Raw genomic sequence first — 14194 nt, 5'->3', positions numbered from 1 at the left:
CAATTATGGCCTTAATTAGCTTATCTTTTGTAGTACAGTCTTTTCCCCGAAGTCTTTCTTTACAAATCGCCCAAAGATTTTCAATAGGATTTAAGTCCGGAGAGTTTCCAGGCCAGTCCAGCACCTTCATTCGCGTTGTAGTTATAAAATTTTTCACAAGTTTCGATGTGTGGCACGGAGCCAGATCTTGCTGAAAAATCCATCTGGAAATCTCTTTTTCAATTCTAGATCGACTCTTCTCTGCAAAACTTCGATGTACTGTGATCCTCGCATCATACCTTCTACGATATGTAAGCCTCCGACGCCATAGTAGCTGAAAAAGCACCAAAACGTCTTCTTCAAGGGATGTTTTACGAACTTATTGATGTGAGATTCTCGAAGTTTCTCAACTGGAGATCTGCGAACATACAGACTTCTTTGACCCTGTACGAAGAAATGAGTCTCGCCACTGAATAACACCTTCCTCCATTGTTTTTGTGTCCAGTTATTATATTTCAAGCCCCATTGATACCGTTTTTTCTTCATTGAGTTGGTAAGAAGTTGTTTTTTGACTGGTCTCCTTGCCCTTCTAATGCAGTTTCGAATGACGTAATATTCCTCAAAATTTCGTCATATATCCCAAAAATAGATCGACCGTACTACAAAACACAGCTAATGACGCCGTCTGTGTGAAAAAAAAAAAGACTATTAAAGGAAATCAGCGGGTTCAGCGAGCCTACACCGGCCGCCATGCTGAAAATATTGTAAAATGACCATTTGTTTCAATTAATTTGCACAAGGGTGTAGTTGTAGTAAAGAGACAAAAACTAAATATTTTAAAAAAATTAAACGTTGAAAATCTTGCGGTAAACATTAAAGTAAAACTCCGAACATATTTCTTTTTTGTCGAGCACAAAGCTAAATAATGGGTTATCTGTGCTGTGCTCACCACGGGCATCGAAACCACGAATTTTACTGTCATAAGTCCATAGACTTACCGCTGAGCCACTAAGAGGGAACGCTATTATTGGAAGTATTGAAGACGAACAAAGTGTTATTTCTTGAGTAACTAGTAAAAATAGAGTGTCGTGTTATAAGTACAAAGTAACAAAAATTTATGGTTCCACAGAAAGACTGTGTCTGTGTAATTATACCATGTATGTAGCTGTATGGACTATAGAGCAGGGATGGGCAATTCCATGGCCACTGGTCACATATGGCAAGTGAATAGCACCATTGTGGCCTGCTCGAGTTTAGGAATTTATTTTTTTCCATATGGTAAGATGATCTCTTGGTAAACTGGATCAAAAATCTATCTCAAAAATTAGTTTTTGTTGTTTTTTTAAATTTTGCGCAAAGCTACTCGAGGGCTATCTGTGCTAGCCATCCCTAATTTAGCAATGTAAGACTAGAGGGAAGGCAGCTAGTCATCACCAACTCTTGGGCTACTCTTTTACCAACGAATAGTGGGATTGACTGTAACATTATAACGCCTCACGGATGGAAGGGCGAGCATGTTTGGTATAACTGTGATTCGAGCCCGCGACCCTCAGATCACGAGTTGAACGCTTTAACCCACCTGGCCATGCCATACCTCAAAAATTAGAATCACGTTTCTCCGAATTTAAAAACATTTGAACTTGATATTTGAATTTTTGCATGATCCATTTCAAATTCACTTGGGAAATTTCAGTAAGGAAATTACACCTTTTTTGTCTTTGGATAATTGTGGATTTGAAGACGAAATGCTTACCCTGTCAAGTGTCGAACACATAAAAGATAAACATCTCCGAGAGATGTGGCTCACTATTCTGATAAATGAGAGTCTTCCAAATTTAAAGATAGCAATTTCAAATTTTATTCCATGTTTAGATCCAGATGTGTGTGTGAGTCAACATCTTCTACGCTAGGTTTTCTCAAGTCTAGATACAGATCTAGGCTTACTGACATAAATTTAGAGGCAGAGATAAGATGCTCATTGAGCATAGATATTAAGCCAAATTTCAAAAAAAGTTGTTGATGAAAATCCCTGCCAATTTTCACATTTTGTTAAAACTAACAACTTTCAATTTTTTTTTAATAGTGTGGCCAACGTTGTTTTCATTAGCCACAGTTGTGGCCACTGTGCGGGCTTGGCATGGCCAAGCGCGTAAGGCGTGCGACTCGTAATCCGAGAGGCGCGGGTTCGCGCCCGCGTCGCGCTAAACATGCTCGCCCTCCCAGTCGTGGGGGCCTATAATGTTACGGTCAATCCCACTATTCGTTGGTAAAAGAGTAGCCCAAGAGTTGGCGGTGAGTGGTGATGACTAGCTGCCTTCCCTCTAGTCTTACACTGCAAAATTAGGGACGGCTAGCACAGATAGCCCTCGAGTAGCTTTGTGCGAAATTCCAAAAAAAAAACAAAAAAAAACAGTGGCCACTGTGAAAAATAAGTTGCCCACCCCTGGTGTAGAACATTAATGTTTCAACTTTTCGTACAGAAATATTTTGTAACTTAAATATAGGTTAAGTTAAAGCTTTTAAGAAAACTAGAGAACAATAATTAGATGTAGAAAAAAGACAAATCTAGGCTTATTGTGTAATACTTGGAAACCACAAAATGACGTTTATGGTTTCCTGCTGACGTAAACTGTGGTGTGTTAATGTTTCGTTTCTTAATTATTGTATTTAAATTTCATTTTGGTGTTTCTGCGTTGTGTAGTCACACGTGTTATAATTTAGTGATCTAAACGCGTCCAAGAAAAGCGTTAATTGGTTTTGCGTTTTGATTTAATAACATCAAATCACATTTCAAATTCCTTACAAGTGAATATTTTATTAGTATAGGAATATAATAAACAGTCTAACGTAACAGTATATCTTAATGTTTAAATAACAAGCTGAAGTTAATGTAGTAAAAGTATATGGAAAATTTTGGGGTCTTTCTGACTATTCATCTACGATACAATTATATCTTAATTTATGACATGGATGGCAAATTAGAAAAAAAAAACACAAGCCATTCAAATAGTGAAATATGTATTTATTTCATTACATTTTCATGTCTACCATAAGATTTCTAGTGGCAAATATGAGGACATATGAGGCTAAAAATGTGATAGCCTATTCTAATCTAAACTGATGAACTAGACTGTTGGTCGTCAACACCTATTGAGTAACAGAATTTGACCGCCAATCTTAAAATGTATTCATGGCTCTGAGATGCCGAGAGGGATTTTGTGGCAAAGGAATGCAAACCATTAACCCTAGGGTTCAGCAAGTTAACTACTAGGCCACGCTTGACCCATTTTGGATATAAGATGATCGAACTTTTCGGTTTAGGAATAAAAATTTCAAGCGAAAGACAGCTATTATAACAGGAACTTAATATATCTTGTTAAGAAAAGCTGGTATTTAGATCCAAGAAACTATTATAACCACAAGTATACTTTCACTCGTCAACTTACCAGGAAAAAAGTATATACAAGTCATATTTGTAATGGTAAATTATAGTTTAACACCAAAACAATATCTATTTCCAAGTGATTGTGTGGTTTTCTAGAATGTTGACCATCAGATTCTTTATTTCTAAATATCCTGATCTATCGTCGTATTTGAAAGTAGGATGTTTCTCATTATCCACGTGGCATTCTGATGGCCTAAAACGAACACCAAATATTCTCACTGTTTCTACATATGTCGAAACACCATTAATACATTTTATATCTAAATTCGAGCCAGAATAAGAAACATTTAAGTGAAGTGTTGAACTGTTTACTTTCATTTCAATTACAGCATGGCATCCGTCGTCTTTAATCCTCGACTCTCCATCATCAATAAAGAGGGAACCGTAAGCAAGAACTGGTTTGTCTTTTGCAAACTCTAAAGTACAATCCATTGCCACAGTCAGGGTGAGATTAGTATTTCTCGTGTCACTGATTGTCACTTTGGCAGTTTGGGAAGGTATAATACTTCCCCCGAGAACGTGTATGTTGATTTTGTTTTCCAAGGCTAAAACGTCTAGTGTTGACGCAGAGAAACCACGGCTGACAGTCTTCCCATCGTAAAAATCATACCAGCAAGCTTTCGGGAAATACAGCCTAACGTTCTGTATGTCTTTTTTAACTATGGGTGATATCATTAGACCTGAACCCCAGAGGAACTGTTCGTCAATGTCTACAGCTTTGGGATCCTTTGGAAATTGAAACCATAAAGGGCGAACTACGGTGGAGCCGTCACGATAAGCAAAATAAAAGAGAGTGTATAGATAAGGTAATAGGGAATACCGAAGTCTTATTGTAATGTTAGCAATATTTGTAGTATATTCACTGAGAGTTACCGGATCTGCGAGTTCTTTGTCTTCTCCTCGAAATGTCAGCATCAGAGGTTGAAAAGCTGCCATCTGCATCCATCTGGAGCAGAGTTTTTCATCCAGATGCCCGGTGAACCCACAAACTGGATTTCCATTTAATGGTATACTGTACAGCGCGAACTCTAGACTTTGAACGAGAGAGTGTTTCAGAGTTTCCCACGAACTTTCTTGTACGGTTCCCCAGTGACCACCAAATCTGCCACTCCCTGTAAATGTTGAGAAGCTTGAGATGAAAGGTCGCTTGGAGTTCTTCTTCAAAAATTCGTTATACAATGCCTTGTGATGACTGTAACCATAGATATTGTGCACATCATAGTGTAACGTGTGGTCCAAATGTTGAACATCCATACAGATAGTTTCGTCGGTAAGGTTTTGTCGATTATTAGGCACGTATGGCGGATTATTCCAATTATTATTGGAGCATTTATTTTCAGAAGAATGGTTTTCAAAAGGTGTGTTCATGTTAAGAAGCATTCCAAAATCTGTGGTCTTTCCACATATTTGGCAGTTTAAACATTCGCCAACGTTTGGATTTAATACATCTGGATATAAAACATCACCGCTGGATCCTTTGTAAATCTTGTTGTCTATTTCAAGTAGTTTGTTTTTACACTCATTTGGAATGGGAGATATCGAACTGCGAATTTGTGGATGTTGAACAACAAGAAGGTTTCGTTTATTTTTCTGTAGTATTTCAATTAGATCACAAAATTCCGTCTTGGTCGTATCTTGAGTACCGCTGTCACAGAAACTAGATGTATATAAAGCGCTCACACAGTCAGATTCCTGGGGAATATTCTGGTTGTACATCTCGCTTATGGAATTATTTGCCAAGGTAAGGTTAGAAGTTGTTCTGCACACGTGGTACCCCAAAGCCCAGTAAGGTGGCATAGCAGGTTTTCCAACGAAACTTGAAACCTGTTTCACAATGTCTTCTGGCGACGAACCCAAGAAAATGTGAAAGTTTAAATCTCCACCTAAAACTCGATACGTGAGGGACGGGAGGCTTGATGTGATAATCTCCATTGGGTTACTGTTGACCAACAGAACACCGTGTGCTTTGCCTGTTTCTTCCAGACAGAGATAAAATGGATGAACACCTGCTGCGTTTTGCGCTTCTCGACTAAATAGGAACCTACTTCGTTTCTTGTCCAACTGAAGTTTAAGTGTCGAAGATAGTTGTTGTCCAAGCCCAAAAACATTAAAAGAACCAAGGATAGTAGAAATTTCTATATACTGGTCACAAAATACGAAAGTTCCGACAGCATTATTGAAAATATTTCTACTTTCTCCTTTTCGTTTTACTTTGACATAAAAGTTCCCTTTCTCCGGAACTTCCACTGAATATTCTGTATTGTCCCATGTAACATTTTCACTTTCTTCCACTTTATTATAATTCAGTGAGAAAATGGCTTCGTGATGGCTCTTTTTAAAGTCGTAAAACCATAAGCGGAGATGAGTTGCACTGAGAGCGACTACTTTCATTCCGACTTCTCTAATAATTGTAATATTGGCAGCCGTTGCATTTCTGTATGTGACCAGAAGCAGTTCTTTTGTTCGTGTGCTTTCATTAATGTAAGCTTCAATGAAATAGTCATAGGAAGATGGATACCTGTGATAACAGGCTGATACATTCGGGTTATGATTGTCCCAGCAACACTCTGCTTCTCTGCATTGTGTCTCATTGAGTTCTTCGTTAGAGAGTCCAGGAAAGCAATTGAATCTGTTGGATATACGATAACAAATTGGGTTGTGGTACCTTAATAAACATTACTTAGAATACTTACATTATTAATGCACAAACCAATTCTTATTGGTATCATTATTCTCATTCTAAAATATCTTAATTTATTGTCAGAATTTTAAGTAGCCTGTAGTGTAATGTTCAAATATTTTATTAATTTTCAAAGCTTCTAGTGGTCCTTGAGTGTAATATTTCAGGACTTTAGCAAATTACAATTAATCCCAATACCTTCGATTTGACACGTGGAAAAATATTTTCACTTTTAAGACTTATAATGAGAGATTTAAAAGCATTCTGGGCTTGCTACTTGTATATATATATATATAGACAGAGGGTTGTGTACATTCTGGGCTTGCTACTTGTATATATATATATAGACAGAGGGTTGTGTACATTCTGGGCTTGCTACTTGTATATATATATATATAGACAGAGGGTGGTGTACATTATACTAAAACAATCTTGAATATGAAAATCATCAACCCATTGGATAACCCCAGGTAAAGTTGTTACGAAAAGACATCTTGTTAGTATTTACATATCACCAAAACCTGTTCGATTTTGGTCATTGTTGTTTTCTCAATGCAACGCTACACAATCGACTTTAGTCCCCGCAAGGAATTAGCGTTGTAAGTTCGTAAACTTATAGCTGATTCACACGGGGAACTCGCATCTGGAAAAGGTATGTAACACTTATTTCTGACGAAACGTTTTCCTACTCTCAGATCATAAAAATGTGCTGAGATCAAGGAATTAATATTTTTCCGGATGGGAATGTACCTAGCATTTAAAGAAATTGGTAAATGTTGAAATATGAATCAACCTGGGGTATCAGGAACATTCAGAAGTAGACCTACAACAAGTTACACCTCAGCTGAGGTGACCAAAGTGTGGTATCTTATATAACAGATAAGAATCTATTAACATATCGGTCAGCAGCAAAAGCTGTCTACGTTTACAGCTAATAGTATGTAACATTCTGGAACAATTTCTGTCTTGAAAAACGACACGTCACGTGTACGTAAGTTGATTTCAAGTCACATATGTTCTGTGTTAATGAACGAATTTCATAAGAACGTATTAGACATTAAAATAATAATAATAAAAAGATCCTCTCTCTTTTCAATTCAATATAGTTTTATTTATCACAACGTACGCTCTCTTTTAAATTTTGACCTGATAACAATAGCTTATGATCTTTTTGATTCGAAGCTGATGTTTTAGGACTAATAAACGAATGTATTATGTACTAAATTCATCAATAACTTATTATCATAAACAGAAAAATAAATACATAGATCAACGAACACGATATGGTTTCCAGTTTAAGAACACATTTACAGTTGATTTGAGGAACGAAATATTATATAAACGTAATTATTCATATGGTTCAAAGAACTTTGAAAATAAATCGATTTGACAGAAACCTAATTATTAGTCACATTTAAACAATCCTTATGGTTTTCTTGTTTCAATACTTTAAGAGGAATTTCTGATTAATACATAAGAAAACATTAAATTTGAAAACAAAACACAGACATGCCTTCAATCCAGTTAGTAACTTGATTATAACCACGTCAAAAGTCGATTTGTCAGTGTACATCAGTACTGTAGAGTTTCCATAATAACTTATTGTTTAATAAAGGTTTTTCTTTTTTGAACGTCTTGTAGAGAGAGGTACTCGATACCTATTTCCACTGGTTGTCCATAATTTTGAAATGATAGACTAAAGAAGGGAGGCTGCTTGTCAGTATCACTCATTTCCAACACTTCGGATATATTTTACTGTCAGATAATGAGAATTACAGCAACTTTAAAACTTCCTCACAGCTAATAGAACGAGCATGTTCTGTGACGAGAGTCATACGTTCTAACCTGAAACCTTTTGATACAGAAATAACAACGAGTGTTTGACCCTCACAATAACTTATATTTAAACATGTTCTGTGACGAGAGTCATACGTTCTAACCTGAAACCTTTTAATACAGAAATAACAACGAGTGTTTGACCCTCACAATAACTTATATTTAAACATGTTCTGTGACGAGAGTCATACGTTCTAACCTGAAACCTTTTAATACAGAAATAACAACGAGTGTTTGACCCTCACAATAACTTATATTTAAATATGTTCTGTGACGGGAGTCATACGTTATAACCTGAAACCTTTCAAGAGAGGAATAACAGCGAGTTTTTGGACCTTCACAATAACTTATATTTAAACATATTCTGTGACGAGAGTCATACGTTCTAACCTTAAACCTTTCAAGAGAGAAACAACAGCGAGTTTTTGACCCTCACAATAACTTATATTTAAACATGTTCTGTGACGAGAGTCATACGTTCTAACCTTAAACCTTTCAAGAGAGAAACAACAGCGAGTTTTTGACCTTCACAGTAACTTATATTTAAACATGTTCTGAGACGGGAGTCGAATGTTCTAACCTGAAACCTTTTAACAGAGAAATAACAGCGAGTTTTTGACCCTCACAATAACTTATATTTAAACATGTCATGCGACGGGAGTCGAATGTTCTAACCTGAAACCTTTTAACAGAGAAATAACAGCGAGTTTTTGACCCTCACAATAACTTATATTTAAACATGTCATGCGACGGGAGTCGAATGTTCTAACCTGAAACCTTTTAACAGAGACATAACAGCGAGTTTCAGTTTAATCGCTACTTTTAAGCACAATGCTGCACCGCTATTGTTGGTTTGCTTAACGCAGGTACACAAACTAGGATTTTAACGTTATAAACCTTTTGACTTACTGCTGAGAAGATGAAGAGTTGGATATTGGTATGAGACAATGGTTAGAGAGCACAACAGAAAATATACAATAGCAAGTAACTTAATCAAAGTCGTAAAACACCTCCAGACTCAGATATAAAAGGTTTTCTTTATAGTTGACAAGGCTAATACGGTGATGTAACGTTTCCATTTTCTCCCATTTTGTTAACCTGAAGGTGACCTAGGAAGGTCGTTGTTCTGTACTTTATTTTAATTAAAGTTTTAATACCCATACCAGTTGTTTTTACAATACATTTTTACTTTAAGTGGGTTTCTAGAATTACCTAGTGCTACAAGAAAACGTAGTTTTAAAGTAACTTAAAAGTCTATGTCTAATAGATAAACTAATATCAGAGTACGATGGATGACAAGAACATGTTGATTAGAAGATCATTTAGTCACTTATACATTAGCTGATAACATATTAATGTGCAGTATAAAATAACTCAGTTATATATTATTTACATCTCTTTCATTTAAGAGTCACGGGCTCGAATCCCCGTAACACCAAATATGCTCACCCTTTCAGTCATGATAGCGTTATGATGTGACGATCAATCTAACTATTCGTTGGTAAAAAAGTAGCCTTGCAGAGCACATAGCAGCACAAAGGGCTGTTTGTGTTGCGCCTACCATAAGTATCGAAACCCTGTGTTTCGCGAGGTACTTCCACTAAGCCAATGGAGATTCGAAAGAATTGGAGGTTTTAGTAAATTGAATTTTTACAATATATAAAAATGGCCAAAATTTCTGTAAAGGTTTTGTGTCTTTGCTGTTAAGCACAAGGCTAAACATTAGACAATTCACATTCTTCCTACTGCAGGTATCGAAACCCGATTTTTATCGATGAATCATTGAGGGTCAGCTACAACAGAGATAACTTTGTGACGAGCTCTTCGATATATGAAGACACTAGTGTTTTGAATTTCCCTATATTTCTGGCTATTAAGAACATTTCTGTACAAAAATTGACCAGAAAATAAACACGGTAAATAATTTTTGATACACAGAACTTCAGAAAGAAGTCGCTAGGTGTATACAAATTTTTGTGGCTAAACTTAAAATGTTACAGCTATACATTTCTTGACGAATAATTTACTTTTCTGGATACAAAGTTTGGCGCATTGGCCTAACTGCCAAAGATGAATCCTCTGCATTTATTCCCCTTGTCAGCAATTCATTGCTCCTTTCGGAGTTGTGGGGGCTACGGGGTATAGCTACACCACTGGATTGGAGACGGTTTGAATAGACAGTAAAAGGTGTCTTTTTACTACAAATTTACAACGTTTCTACAATGTAATACCATCACTAAACAATGATGTACATTTGTAATAATGTATTTTCCACTACCCATTCAACATTTCTCTACACTTTATCCCAGCTATAACTAATTCTGTCACTATCTAAGGATTATATTGTAACTGTACAGCTTTTAGAAACATACTTCGTGGATTAAAGACTGTATACTTTTTTAATTAGATGCCAATAAAGATTCTTAAATTTCTTATTAGTCGTCACGTTTCAGCTATTGTATGGGAGATGTCCTGGACGGACAACCATGGACGACGCTTATGCATGACGTATTAATACTGGCTGCACAGAAACAGAATGTGTGCAATAAATAAGTATTTTAATGATACATAAACTCAAGCACATGAATTTTAACAATTCCTTAACTACGTTATGTGTTTTAATCGTTAAGAACATTAAAAATTCACCATTAATACGCCATATCAAAAATCCAAATTTTGTCACTTAAGAAAAAAACAAAACAAACTTACACGTGTTCCATGCTATATACATTTTATTGGAGTGAAATGGGGTTATATACCTTTTACGAGATTGGGGTTGATTTAGTAATATACTTGCACAAGACCGTGCCAACATTTTTCTCTACAAGTGGGTTTTCTTGTCATCACTGATCAGAAATCGTGTTAGTAAATTCCAATTAGTCTTAGTATAGATTATTGTTACGCTCGAAATTGACTTTTTAATGATCTAATAAAGTAGTGTTTTAAACCAATGGTCCCTTAAGTAATAAATATTAGTCTTCACTCAGTTTAACGCGTAGCTTTAATACTGATAGCAAATCTGAAAGGAAAGGATTGCACGTGTCCATTTCCAGTGTTAAAAAGAACTGACGATCATTAAAATTATTCTTAATAAACCTGGCAAGCGATGTTTTATGAAATGTTCCTTTAAAGAGGGCAAAACTATGCTGTACAAAAGATGCAAAATTAAGCAGAATTTTGAGTATCCCGATTTTTATCCAAATAATGGGGTGAAATATAGCAAAATATAAAGAAACTTTCAAATGTACTAAGAATCAAGTGTAGAAATGTTCTCACTTGAAATCGAAATGGATACAGTAGGAAGACACAAAATATTATGATTAAAGCAAAACGCGACGCTACAGATGAAACTGTAAAGTAACCGAAGACGAGGAAATTCAAACAAACAAACAATAACAAGAGGTAAATAACCCCTGGAATATGTTTTTAAAAGAAAGAAGTGTAAATACACGGATATATGAAGAGCTAAAATTCAATCGACACAGGAGAAGGAAATTGTTTAAGCATCTTAAATATTTTGTGTTCAAGTCCTTCTATTTTGGATTCAGATATTAAAATAAAAGGAAACCACCTGCTGAGTCATGACTCTAGAAAAGAATGTGCTACTGAGTAGACACCTTTTCCAAGTGAATCCTTTTGTGTTGAACCTAAAGATGTAGGCCTAGCATGGTCAGGTGATTAAGGCACTCGACTAGTTATCTGAGAATCCTGGGTTCGAATCACTATCACACCAAACATGCTCGCCCTTTCTGCCGTAAGAGCGTTATAATGTGACAGTCAATTCCACTATTCATTGGTAAAAGAGTAACCCAAGAGTTGGCGATGGGTGGTGATGACTAGCTACTTTCCCTGTAGTCTTACATTGCTAAATTATGGACGGCTAGCGCAGGTAGCCTCAGTGTAACTTTGCGCGAAACTAAAACAAACAAGATGTATGCTGGGTCATTTCTAATGATAATTTTCGAAACATAAGACAACTCACTTATTTATGTTATATTTCATTGAAAGTATAATAGACAGCCGTGTTTGCAAACTTTTATGATATGACGTAATATGTGTCGAAATACGTAAAACAAAATAATTATCACATAAATATATCATGTTTACTAACCTGATCTCGTATTCTAAGTCGCACTTTAACATTCCTTCGGAATCATACCATACAAAATAGAACAATGCTAGGGGCAAGGCTATCCCGATTAGGAGACAGGAGGCTAATACTAGAATCACCCTTGTTTTTATATCTAGGCAGACTTTCTGTAAAACCGTCGGTTTCTGAATCTTTGATGAATCTTCCAAGCAATCTATATCTGACGTCGACATTTTCTTCTTTTGTGTTCTCGAGAAAACTTGAAAACTTGTCTAAAAAAAGTTGGGCAGTCTAAGTGCTAATAGTCCAATGCTGACTTTCTAATTATTTTTGGGCTTCATGTGTTAAGCCTAGACCATTTCTAAAAACCACACGTCATACAACGAGTCTAGTTGTTGTCAAAATGTTATCGATGTTGTTATCTATGTGTATAAAGTCTGAGCTTATTCTCAATATAATCATATTTGATAATGTAAGTCCTACCTATAACTGATAACACACAGGCTTTATCGGTTCCGTTATCAACTACAGAGAGTTGCGTACTCTGTTCACTTTGTTTTGTATTCTACGGAGAATTTTACGTTCAGATGAAAAAAATTTATAAAGTTTTATTAGTTCGACGGAAATGCAAGTACAGTGAGATTCATACTATTAATATCTGCTTTACAATTCGTAAAAATCAATTAATTAATCATTTGCTCAGTGGGAGGAGGGGAGACATTGGTCAAGTTCCCAAACGTTGACGGGAAGTAGTGATGACTAGCTGCCTTCCCTCCAGTCTTATATTGCTAAATTAGTAGCTTTGCGCGAAATTCAAGAAACAAACCAAACCAGCGGAAAGTTTACCGACTTAAAAACGCTCAAATGTGAGATTCAATTCGTGCCGCGTTGCAAATGACCTAATGTGAGTTTTCTGTAGAAGAAATAGACACTTTAAACTATGTTTGACATCTCTTACACAAACTGATAAAACAATGTGTGTTATCTTTCGTAGAAACTGCTTGGTTGTAAAGGCTTTCTAGGAACACTCGGTCTGTTGTAGAAATACGTAGAAATAAAGATGATAAATGTCGCCTCAGTGCATGCAATCCATTGTTCTTTAGCATTTATTAACAGTAAGATTATTTGTTTGTTTATTTTAAATTTCGCGCAAAGCTACACGAGGGCTATCTGCGCTAGCCATCCCTAATTTAGGAGTGTAAGACTAGAGGGAAGGCAGCTAGTCACCACCACCCACCGCCAACTATTGGGCAAATTTTTAACCAACGAATAGTGGGATTGACCATCACAGTATAATGCTCCCACGGCTGGAAGGGCGAGCATGTTTCGTAAGACGGGAATTCGAACCCGCAATCCTCAGATTACGAGTCGAGCGCCGTAACCACCTAAGAAGAAACAGGTCACAATTTGCACAGATAATTCAGTAAAATGTTACTTTAAAAAAATTGTTCCTCAAATAAGGACATATTTAAAGATTATTTTTATGTCGAAGCTGCCAAATACACATGATATAAATGGGGGGGGGTCAAATACAAACATGGGTTAACTTTTAGATACATGTATATTTTTATTTTTCAGTTATAACTATAACTACACTTTTTAGCGACAGGAAATTTGGACCTGGCATGGCCAGGTAGTTAAGACGTTCGACTCCCTGTCACACCAAAAATGCTCACCCTTTTAACCGTGGGGGCGTTATAATATCACGATCAATCCCACTATTCGTTGGTAAAAGAGTAGCCCAAGAGTTGGCGGTGATGACAAGCTACCTCCTTTCTAGTCTTCTAATTTAGTCACTTCTAAATTAGGGACGGCTAGCGCAAATAGTCCTCGTGTAGCTTTGCGCGAAATTACAAAACAAAACAGAAAACTTGTTAGAATTGTGTAAATTCGTTTGTGATGTCAAATATAACTGGATGTCTGTGTTTGATGATCTGCAGCTGTTTCAACTGGTCTTTGGTCATCGCTTTTAGAAATACTAGGTCTACAGATGTTAACGACTGTACTTGTAGGTGTGGACAATGACTTGGTTGTTACTGTGTTAAGGTCTTTGTTACCATGACTGAAATACTGTTTACATCCTTACTTTAAACAATTACAGCAACAGATGGTACTTTTGGTTGTTCCCCGTTGGTACAGCGGTAAGTCTACGTATTTAGAACGC

At 36.2% G+C, this 14194-nt stretch overlaps 1 protein-coding gene across 1 annotated transcript; it reads right to left on the bottom strand.

The window, feature by feature from the left end:
- Window positions 1–2980: 2980 nt before the first annotated feature.
- Window positions 2981–12454, bottom strand: LOC143231767 (lysosomal alpha-glucosidase-like). Its single transcript, XM_076466410.1, has 2 exons — window positions 12052–12454; window positions 2981–6053 (listed from the first exon to the last, which is right to left on the bottom strand). Exons 1-2 carry the CDS (start codon window positions 12261–12263, stop codon window positions 3491–3493), a joined length of 2775 nt encoding a protein of 924 aa, XP_076322525.1. The 5' UTR covers window positions 12264–12454; the 3' UTR covers window positions 2981–3490.
- Between the last annotated feature and the right edge of the window lie 1740 nt (window positions 12455–14194).

This window comes from Tachypleus tridentatus, chromosome 11, assembly GCF_004210375.1.
Source record: "Tachypleus tridentatus isolate NWPU-2018 chromosome 11, ASM421037v1, whole genome shotgun sequence".
Taxonomy (NCBI): Eukaryota; Metazoa; Arthropoda; class Merostomata; order Xiphosura; family Limulidae; genus Tachypleus; species Tachypleus tridentatus.
The sequence above is the reverse complement of the archived record's forward strand: the minus strand, read 5'-3'. Positions and strand labels throughout refer to the sequence as shown.